Below are 12,038 nucleotides of genomic sequence, written 5' to 3' on the forward strand. Positions count from 1 at the left end.
AATATAAACAATATGTCATTGTACTTGATAAATATCTTTGCAGAAGGTAACTATTGCAATCTCAGTTCTCAGCACCTGGTTAACAAGGTTAACCACACCTATTGGAACCAATTTCTCTGAATAAATACAACAGAGCGAATAACCAATTTCCAAGAATACATTAACCAGTAACATTAAATGAAATCCAAAGCTTTGACTTCATCAAGCAATTTGTCTAAATATATATTTAGATAATTACTAGATTAGCAGAGGATTCCTCACTTATAATCATAAGTAACCAAGCAACTTGATAGTGCATTAACCTAAAGGAGAGGCGTGAGTGTGTCAGTGTCCAAAAAAAAGTCAAAACATTGAAAAGCATAAAAAGAAATAACACTACACTTGTAAGTAAGCATTGTTGTTTATTCTACAACTAAGCCATACAATACACTGTTCTGTTTTCATACAACAAAGATAAAAGAAATAATCACAAACATATTTCCAATTTTACCATTAGTTTTGCTGCTTATAGCGTTTCAACTTTCAACCAACAAATGGACTGCCATTTCAAGTTTCCCACCCTGCATTTTATGAACACCCAGTGGCGTAGGCAGGGGGGGGGTGTTAAGGGGAATCATAACCCCCCCCCCATAGACCTCTTGGTATATATATATATATATATATATATATATATATATATATATATATATATATATATATATATATATATATATATAAAGTATGAGGGGGGATGCAAATTGAAAGTTTGAGGGGAGGGGGTGCAAATCAAAAGTTTGTCCCCGGGTAAAAATTGGACCCCCCCCCTTGAGACGATCCTGGCTACGCCACTGTGAACACCTATTGGTATGCCTATGGTCAGTGGCGTAGCGAGGTCGGGTGTCACCCGGTGCGGCACTTAATGGTGTCACCCCTCCAGAGGCGTAGCGACCCTTCCAGGGAACAAACTTTCAAATTTTCGATTTGCATCCCCCCCCTCAAACTTTCGATTTGCAACCCCCCTCCCTCAAGTTTTCGATTTGCACCCCCCCCCCCCCTCAACCTTACGATGTGCACCCCCCTCAAGTTTTTCTCTATATATTTTGCTATCTTTTGCCTTGGTGTCACCCCCCTAAATGGTGTCACCCGGTGCTGTCCGCACCCCCGCCCCCCCCCCCCCCTCGCTACGCCCCTGCCTATGGTAAATGTCTCACAATGACACCTTTTTTTGTACCACAAGATTGACCATTGTGTATTCATTTGATTCATAATGGCTATGTCTTCCCTTTACCAATCCATTAGTGACAAATCCACCAGCAGCTTATTAGACACATTAGTGGCGTCACTAGGTCGAGTGCCACCTGGTATGGTAGTTTACTAAGGTAAGGGTGCCACCCCTAACTCCAACAACTAGATCTACATATGATGAATTATTATTATTAAATGCACTTTGTGTTTCGCCCATACATTTTAATGATTTTCGCCCATACATTTTAATGATTTTATGGTGTCACCCTGTGCCTAAGCCTAATGATGTGTATAACTAATAAGCTACTAAACCAACAGTATACGGCAAGCTTTCTCATTAAAATGAACTAAAAACTTCGTTTTGGTGTCACCCCTAGGATGCAGGTTACTGGTTAGTTAGTAACAAAGCTAATTCATTGTTTCTATGCAGTTTGCAATCAAGATTTGCTGCCATCTGTAAGTTAGAGTGGTTTCCCCTGTAAATTTGACCAAACAAAAAAAATTAAACAAGATGGCTGCTAAAGTAAATGAGCTTGGCTGCATCTGATGAAAACATCGCTAGTCTTTATTTATTACTAAAAAGTTTTAATAAGATTGTTTAAAAACAGGTAGATCTACATTAATGAAACTTTGAAACATTTTTGTAACTTTCAAAACATAAATCCTTCTAAAAATGTGAAATAATTAGTATTAATTTAATAATGAATGGACACCAGCGAGAAAAGTTAAAGTCTCAAACAAAGGACAAAGGTATTTGTCATTTGAGAGGTGTATAAATTCATTTAAAAATCATGCACAGCGTAGTTACAATTAATATGGTTATAAAATCCTGCCTGTCTGGTTTTTTTTCGGACTTTACTAAAGATTGGATGTATTTGTCAAATACTATTTGTCACTATTTGATGTTTATAATATTGGTAATCCCTTAGTTTAGCGTCGGTTATTATTCCGGAATCGGTTATTATTCCGGAATCGTATAGCAGTAAAAAACAGTAAAACAATGCCAAAGTCTGTCACACACTTCTGGAATTCACCGGAAGTACTGTAATCAATACATTTATTTTTGTAATCATTTTTACATTTTGTAATAATTTTTACTATTTTTGTAATCTAGATTTTTTTACTTGGTCTAGCAGCTAGATATCTAGCTAGATCTAGATCTAATTAATTAATGGTCGCAAATCTGCTGCAAGCCAAAAACATTAAATTATTACATTTGACTTCATTATTTATATTTGTATTAATATATGTTTTTTTTTTATTTTTAGATCTACTAATTTAAATCTACTATTATATTTATTCTTGTTTTCTTTAGTCGATTAAACTTAAAAAATTAAAACATTAATTTACTACAATCGACTTTCAATTTATTTATATCTCAATGGTCAAATAAACCATGGTTTACCGTAACTCTAGTTACCGAAACTCAACAAACATTACCCGATAATTTCCGACGCTAAACTAAGGGATTACCATAATATTTTCGGTAACTAGGGCCTAAATAAAAATTAAAAAACAAGTTAATTAAAAAAGTCTAGTGACATTTATGTGCAATTTCCTTATGTTATCTAAAAATAGCTCTGACGTATAATGCTGGGGTGCGTTCAAGCTAGAAGAACGATCGGTTTGTAGGTGTTTATGTAATTTTAAAATTTGTGCCCGAACGAGAGGATATTTTTGAAAACTTTCTTCGGCAATATTGTTCTAAATTATGGCAGGAATCGATTGGTACATGTTTCAAGTCGCTAAGTGGTCTGGTTGCATTTTTTCGAGGTTTTTTGGCTTTTCCGGGAAATACATGAAAGAAACCCGGAATTTTTATGGCCTATGCTCATCCTCGTAACTTGCTTAACATAATTGCTTTTAGAACTAGTCATCGATATTGCTTCGTTGAGGAGGAGATACGACTTAAAGCTGCGGACACACATCCATCCATCCATCCATTCATACATACATCCAGAAATGACGGGTTAATAAACGCAATTCTCCAGAATGGAAATTGCGCTAAAAAGCAAAAACAATTTGGTTTTCACGTGTAATGGCGACATAAACAATGGCATCCTGCTATTGGATAGGCCGCCATAGATTTTATTGTACACATTGTAAGCTAAAAATAGAAAACTAGGTCATGGGGTTTGAAATTTGCATTGTTATTTAAAAACTTGATCTGCAAAGTTTTGTAAACAAATAGTTATCGATCACTAAGTTACTGTACAGCCAATCAATATTTGTCTTACGAAAGTGAAACATCCGGTTATAACTTAGGCTTGATGAAAATAAATAGAAATGTAGCCTTAATCTCAACAAATTATTTTCAAGTTCTCTGGATTTGCAACTTTTATATTTTATAATACTAGTTTTAGGCTAGCCTTCCCTAGGCCTAGACCCTTCTCTTGCCTCCAAAAATTTAATGAGTCACTTTTTAATTTTTTTTTCACATTACTAGATCTAGATCTAGACTCTAGATCTACTTAGTAGATCTAGTTCTTAGTACTTACTAGACTTGTCTCTGCCAATTTTACGTAATTAGTAAAACAATTAGATTAGCCTACCGATTACTCAAATTGTTTGAAATTACTATAAATAGTTACGTGTAATACTGTGTAATGATACTGTAATGATCACTCTGTGTACCATGTAAATTTACTAGATTCTAGATCTAAATCTACTCTACATTTAAAATCTAGGCCCTAAGTATATTTTTAGTATCTCATCTGTATTCACTCACTTCAGCATCTTCTCTCATCCTTACAGCTACCGTACCCAGACTTCTATCTAGATATTGATCTAGGCCTTTACCTTTATAATATTACATTATTACAATTTTACTTGATTTAATACAGTAGTAGATCGATGCAATTGACTCAATGGACATGACAGAGTTGATGAGAATTCCTCTATCTTTAATACATTATTGTTGTAAAAAACATGTAAAGCGACCGTAAAAATAATAAAAAGTAAAAACTTAAGTATGAAAATAACTAAGATTTAGCCTAATAACATAGCTCTACAATTACCTGTTTTTTCTTGTCATCTAAATGTTTGCTGTTTAGGCCTATGTGTTGTCTTAATGGGACAGGGATTTACACGATAAATACTTAAACAGTAGATTTAAATAGGCTATTAAAACAGATTTAAAAAAAAAAATGTTATGCTAACTTAAAGACTAGAACTCTTTGCTAGTTATACTATTTACTATAAGCCCTCAACCCCTGACGACCCGCCTGAAGCGCAACTGCGTTTTGCATCTTTGCCGACCAGATAGCACTTAGGGGGAAAATCTTTTTTCAGAGTAGTCATTTTGTAAGGCTACATTTAAAGTTTATCCATTTTTGTTTAGGGCCTATAATTTCTTTGATAAAAATGTAAACAATTCAATTGTTTTTGGCTTATTTTAAAAACTTTTCTGAGCTACCAAAAATACTAAAAACATCAATTACATCCAATCTTAAGTAAAGTCTAACATAAACCAAACAGATTTTCATAACCATATGTATTTTAATAACATCGTACATGATTTTTAAAGATATTTAATGGCCCTTTAGTACAATTTTGAGATTATTCTCAATTGTAAATCTAGATCTGATAAAAAGCTTGCGTTTATTCTTCTCAAATCATAGCTTCCAATATTGATATGTAGATTGTAAATCTAGTTACTGTTACAGATTTAAAAAAAAATTGAAATATGCTCCTTATTGATATTAGGTGTTTATGTTAAAATTATTTTATAATAATAATTAATTAATCTTAAGTTTAAAGCTTGTGTCAATATTCATAGCAACTTTAAAATTAAAAATTAAGTACCATTAATTTATTTTGATGTATGTTTAGCCCAGCCATCTCTTAAGAGATTAGTGATTCTCCTTAACCCAAAAAGCCCATTATTTTTATCTTAAATTATCTACTACTATTGTATTGGCACATAAAACATAAAATATATTGTACCATTTTAAGGGTTTTAGTTTTACTCTGAGATATATAGGCCTAACATTTTAAAATTCATATTGTTGTGTTCTTACATTCAATATTTTAGGCTAAAAAAGTTCTTACAACATTGTACAATTTAAGGTTTGTATTTACAGGAAGTATTACTATATTTGTGTCTACTGGGCCTAAACAAGATTCACATTAGCTTTTTTTGTGGAAAATTTATAAATTTTTTGTTTTTCATCAGTTATGAATTCATCAATCTAGAGCTGAAGAGAATGAATACAAAAAGAAACTTGACAGCAACACAGAGTGAAATGATTATTAAACATGAGGTGTGTGAGGACATTGAGCCGATTGTCGTACCTGAAGTTAGAACTGTGGATGAGGCTGCACAAAATATTCCGTTACCTACATTATCAGGTGAAAAGCCATTCGATTTAGTCAAATGTGAAAATAATAAACACACAAAAACTGCCTTGTCATCAGAGTTTGATACTAACCTGGATAAAATGGCATTAAATAATGATAGACCACAGGACATTCCCAGCACTTTTATCAGACCGTCATCAATGACATCTTCGTCAATTAAAAGTTTTCATCAAATTAAAACAGAGATATTCAGTGATTTAAACGAGCTCAAGAGTGTTTTAAAAACTCACCACCCTCCGTCAGTTAAACATGAATGTTTGAAATGTCATCAATTGTTTTCTTCCTGGGATTCTTTGTACAAACATAAAAAAATCCATTCAAGAGTAAAACCTCACTCAGGACTGAAACCACATGAGTGTGATGTTTGTCACAAAAAATTTCGCACTCGGTGTTATTTAGCCAGTCATAGAAACATTCATTCAGGAGAGAAGCCGTATCAGTGTGATACATGTCACAAAAGGCTTGGTAATACAAGTCAGGTAGCATATCATAAAAAACTTCATGCAGGAGTGAAACCACATGAATGTGATGTGTGTCACAAAAAATTTAGCTATCAGTGTTATTTAGCCAGTCATAGAAACATTCATTCAGGAGAGAAGCCGTATCAGTGTGCTACATGTCACAAAAGGCTTTGTAATAGAAGTCAGGTAGCATATCATAAAAAACTTCATGCAGGAGTGAAACCACATGAATGTGATGTGTGTCACAAAAAATTTATTGAAAATCGTCAATTAGTATCTCATAAAAGGGTTCACACGGGAGAGAAACCATATGAATGTGATGTGTGTCACAAAACATTTCGCTATCAGTTGTATTTAGACAGTCATAGAAACATTCATTCAGGAGAGAAGCCGTATCAGTGTGATACATGTCACAAAAGGCTTTGTAATAGAAGTCAGGTAGCGTATCATAAAAAACTTCATGCTGGAGTGAAACCACATGAATGTGATGTGTGTCACAAAAAATTTATTGAAAATAGCCAATTAGTAACTCATAAAAGGGTTCACACGGGAGAGAAACCACATGAATGTGATGTGTGTCACAAAAAATTTAATGAAAATCGCCAATTAGTAAATCATAAAAGGATTCACTCAGGAGAGGAACCACAGGCGTGTGATGTGTGTCATAGTGTGTTTTGTCAAAAGAGTGGATTAAGAGTGCAGAAAAAAACTCATACAAAAAAGAAACTACATGAGTGTAGTGTGTGTCATAAAATGTTGGCAAGTAAAAGAAGTTTAAAAGAACATACAGATGCTCATACAGGACATGGATATCAATGTGATTTGTGTTATCAAATTCTTTCTAGTAAGCGTATTTTAAACATACATAGAACCAAAATTCATCCAGAACATTATTCTGAAAAGAAACCAAATAATTGTGATGTGTGTCCGAAAAAAGTTACTCGTAAAACTAGGTTAGTGAAGCATAAGGAAATTTATTGTGATAAACCCCATAAATGTGAATTGTGTCACAAAACGTTTTATACTTTGATACAGTTAACATACCACAGTAGAACTCACACAGTAAAGAAGCCACATGAATGTAATGTGTGTCACAGAAAATTTCGTTTTCTCCTTCAATTAACTGATCATTATAAAACTCATTCACAAGTGAAAAAACACGAGTGTCAAGTTTGTAATGAAATATTTTCAACTAGAAAGCTTTTAAGCAATCATCGTCAAACCCACCTAGAAGTTAAACGTTATGAGTGTGATGTTTGTAATGAAATATTTTCAACTAGAAATCGTTTAATCAAACATAGCCAAACCCACCCAGAGTGTGATGTGTGTCAGAAAAAGTTTCAATTTCAGTGGTATTTAACTGAACATCTTAAAACCCATTCAGATGAGAAACCATTTGAGTGTGATGTAGATCACAAAAAATTTGCTGCTTAAAAGAAATTGTCACGTCATGTTGTAATTCACACCGGGCTGTTATAAAACATGAATGTGTTGTGTTTGGAAAAACTGTATTTCTCATGTTGAAAAAACTTTAGCTTGTTAACTCAACCTTTCTCTTTATCACATCACGAATATACCCACTCCGTCATTTCAATCAATGTTAACTAATGTTCTGATGTATATATGTTTCAAAAGTATTTAGAGTGAAGAGAAATTCATGAACTGGTTTCACGCACACAAAACATAGTGTGATATAAACCATCTGTAGTCCAGTCGCAGCATGGAGAAGCAGGCTGCTGTAAAGATGTGGGCCAAGCAAAAGGAAAAGGTAACTCTTGGTGGAAATGTAGGGGTAAACCTACCCAAGTAAAGATAGGGCTTGTAAGTCTATGGTCTCGAAATCTACTAGCTGCATAGTACGAGAAATTGTGACTTATTTACAAGCCCTATTGCCAAATTACAAAAAAAAAAAAATATTTCACCAAGGTGTTGTGCTCCAGCTCCTATTTTAAAAATATATTTTACATTTTTTATAAGGGATATTTATGCCTATGTGCACACAAAGTATTATATCAGTCAAATTGTTCTTTTTAAAGAAAGTAGTTTTGAACTTAGTTGACCCCCTTAACTGCATTAAGAAATCATAGACATGTTAAAGTCTTATAAAATGTCATTTCTATTTGTACGTTAATACTATGATTCGTTTTTTTTAATATTGAGATTTAATACTCAACAGAGTATTTTTGTTCTTGGATATACTTGTTGTAAGCATGTCGTGACAGAACTTTCTAGGCAATGTGAGCTTTGCGTGTTATATAAAATTTGTTTTTTTTCCATGTCTTCCTGCAGAATGTTTTTTTTTTCTTTTCTTCGTCTACCTCCATATTTGTTCTATGGGAATGCTTATATGAAATGATGGGTTGTTTGTTTCTTGAATGTATGGCCATGTCATTGATACGTTCTTTAGACTTTATTATGTATTTTTGGAAACTTTAAAAAATAATAATATAAACTCGTACTAGTTATGCCATGTGTACTTATATTTTCAGTGATAAAAAATGGTAACCAAGTTGTTTTTGGCTCTTTGAAATTTTTTTTTGTTTAGTTATCGAAAATGTTTAAACATCAAATAGTTCGAGTTTTGAAATAAAAAAACAACATTTTTTTAGTTTTTTTTTAAGTAAAACAAGTTAAAACACGTTATTTGTGTGAGTGCTATTAGTCTGTTTTGAAACATATGTCTGTTTTAGTATATGTCTGCCATAATACTTTCTATTAGTAAGTCGGTGAAAGGAATATGAAGCATGAAAGGTTTGTATGTGTAATAGTTTCTCGCGTTATGTTTATTTTTATGTATTTTTATATTTTTAGTTTTAAAAGCATTTACTTTTTATACTATGTCATTCTTTAGTATGTATTTAAAATAAAATAATTAAGAGAAGTAATTGCTTTTTAATTTGTTTAGTGCAAGTCTATTAAAAGGTGCTAAAGAGCACACGTATTTGACTAAAAAAAGGGAAATAAGTCATTGAAGTGGTTTGAACGTTTGCCTATCTTTCACACTACAACTCATGAATATATTTTTTTCTTTTACGCAACAGGGTGTGTTAGCTACTGTACAACATCACAACTGTAGTAGATCTGTTTTTTTTTTACAAAACCACTATCAAGGTGCCAGTGGCGGAACTATAAAAGGCTTAGTAAAGGCGCTAGTTTGTACACACTTCCACAAACACGCCCCGGTTTACGCTGATGGTGAAAGAAACACCCCTCGGCGACGGCCTTGGTGTCAGAGGCGTCACTGGGCTCTTGAGACACGGTCACCGGCGGAGGCCCCAAATGCAGCGAGACTGATGATTCAAGTAGTACACCTATCCCCCTATATAGCGGCCTCTCGCGCGATGGCCTTTGATTTATTATCAAAAGAATTTTTCCGACAACAGCGTGTGTTTCATTGTAGAAGAGAGAGGACTCGGGATGGTGTCTATAGAATAAAGATAGTCCAACCGCGGCTACAGTCTTCTTTTTACAAAACAACTTTCAAGTAAAAAATGCGAGAAAATTATTTTTTAACTATAAAAAATTGATTATGGTCGCCTGTGCGCCCCTAAACGGGCCTGCCCCCCCCCCCCCCCCCACATTGCGGGGTCTGGCGGCACTGTTGTTCCGCCCCTGATAGTTTTCTTTTAGTTGAACGTCATTTCTAAAAATTTGGTTAATAATGCACTCTTGGTTGATTTGGGAAATTGTGGCCTAATCCCCGGTATCATCTTAAAGTTGAACCAGAGTTTCTTTCAGGCATCTGAGCGGAGGGGGGGGGGAGAGTTGGGAACTGCCCACCCCTATTAGTAAGACTTCATCTCCTCCATTAACCGTCAGGTTTGTAAAGCTGTTAGGCGAGGTTGAATGTATAGCGGACTATGCAGGAATAATAATGTAATCAAACAACAAGCAAGTCTCTGAACCTACAGCTATGAGTTTATTATACATAAACACATATAAAAGCCTACAATCAATAAACAAATATTGAAAGTTGTAGGTTGGCTATGGTAAGTTCAACCGTAAGATGTAAAATTATTTACAGTACAACTAATAAAGCGAATGGTGGATTGTAGTGTAAAAACAGACGATGAGTGGATGCAAACATGTTTCAAAAACTTAATACGTCACCATGTCGTATGAAGATTATTACCCTATGCACGAACCTAGTGTTTACATTAAAATATCTAATTTAATTTCTGCTGTAAATCATGCTGGATTTACTAATCATATAGCCCCCATTCCGCTCGAAAGGTTGAAACTAGCGGATAGTTGTGCCCAGGCACCATGCAAAAAGTTGGGCCGAGGCACCGTGTAGATAGTTGTGCCCAGGCACCATGCAGATAGTTGTGCCCAGGCACCGTGTAGATAGTTGGGCCGGGGCACCGCGCAGATAGTTGGGCCCATGTAGATAGTTGGGCCGGGGCACCATGCAGATAGTTGGGCCCAGGCACCATGCAGATAGTTGGGCCCATGCACCATGTAGATAGTTGGGCCCAGGCACCATGCAGATAGTTGAGCCCAGACACCATGCAGATAGTTGGGCCGGGGAACCATGCAGATAGTTGGGCCGGGGCACCATGCAGATAGTTGGGCCCAGGCACCATGCAGATAGTTGGGCCCAGGCACCATGCAGATAGTTGGGCCGGGGCACCATGCAGATAGTTGGGCCCAGGCACCGTGCAGATAGTTGGGCCCAGGCACCATGCAGATAGTTGGGCCCAGGCACCATGCAGATAGTTGGGCCGGGGCACCGCGCAGATAGTTGGGCCCATGTAGATAGTTGGGCCGGGGCACCATGCAGATAGTTGGGCCCAGGCACCATGCAGATAGTTGTGCCGGGGCACCGTGCAGATAGTTGGGCCGGGGCACCGTGCAGATAGTTGGGCCCAGGCACCATGCAGATAGTTGGGCCCAGGCACCACGCAGATAGTTGGGCCCAGGCACCATGCAGATAGTTGGGCCCAGGCACGGTGCAGATAGTTGTGCCGGGGCACCGTGCAGATAGTTGGGCCGGGGCACCATGCAGATAGTTGGGCCCAGGCACCGTGCAGATAGTTGGGCCCAGGCACCATGCAGATAGTTGGGCCCAGGCACCATGCAGATAGTTGGGCCGGGGCACCATGCAGATAGTTGGGCCCAGGCACCATGCAGATAGTTGGGCCGGGGCACCGCGCAGATAGTTGGGCCCAGGCACCATGCAGATAGTTGGGCCCAGACACCATGCAGATAGTTGGGCCGGGGAACCATGCAGATAGTTGGGCCGGGGCACCATGCAGATAGTTGGGCCCAGGCACCATGCAGATAGTTGGGCCCAGGCACCATGCAGATGGGCCGGGGCACCATGCAGATAGTTGGGCCCAGGCACCGTGCAGATAGTTGGGCCCAGGCACCATGCAGATAGTTGGGCCCAGGCACCATGCAGATAGTTGGGCCCAGGCACCATGCAGATAGTTGGGCCCAGGCACCACGCAGATAGTTGGGCCCAGGCACGGTGCAGATAGTTGTGCCGGGGCACGGTGCAGATAGTTGTGCCGGGGCACCGTGCAGATAGTTGGGCCGGGGCACCGTGCAGATAGTTGGGCCCAGGCACCATGCAGATAGTTGGGCCCAGGCACCACGCAGATAGTTGGGCCCAGGCACCATGCAGATAGTTGGGCCCAGGCACGGTGCAGATAGTTGTGCCGGGGCACCGTGCAGATAGTTGGGCCGGGGCACCGTGCAGATAGTTGGGCCCAGACACCATGCAGATAGTTGGGCCCAGGCACCATGCAGATAGTTGGGCCGGGGCACCATGCAGATAGTTGGGCCCAGGCACCATGCAGATAGTTGGACCCATGTACCTTGCAGATAGTTGGGCCGGGGCAGCATGCGACTAGTGTTGTTTGTATTTCACATGGAAGTACAAGACGAAGTATAGATCTATATTATTATTCTTTTGCATTAGTATTGCAATTTTTTTTTATAAGTACATACATACATCCCGGTGATAGTTTAGAGAGATAACGTTTAGAT

At 37.5% G+C, this 12,038-nt stretch overlaps 1 protein-coding gene across 1 annotated transcript; it reads left to right on the plus strand.

Moving 5' to 3' along the window:
* Positions 1 to 1,820: 1,820 nt before the first annotated feature.
* LOC131952512 (zinc finger protein 883) lies at positions 1,821 to 8,665 on the plus strand. Its single transcript, XM_059315210.1, has 2 exons — positions 1,821 to 1,832; positions 5,399 to 8,665. Exon 2 carries the CDS (start codon positions 5,430 to 5,432, stop codon positions 7,476 to 7,478), a length of 2,049 nt encoding a protein of 682 aa, XP_059171193.1. The 5' UTR covers positions 1,821 to 1,832; positions 5,399 to 5,429; the 3' UTR covers positions 7,479 to 8,665.
* The last annotated feature ends 3,373 nt before the right edge of the window (positions 8,666 to 12,038 follow it).

This window comes from Physella acuta, unplaced genomic scaffold (genome assembly GCF_028476545.2).
Source record: "Physella acuta isolate Inbredline_101_S28 unplaced genomic scaffold, ASM2847654v3 ptg000875l, whole genome shotgun sequence".
Classification (NCBI taxonomy): domain Eukaryota; kingdom Metazoa; phylum Mollusca; class Gastropoda; family Physidae; genus Physella; species Physella acuta.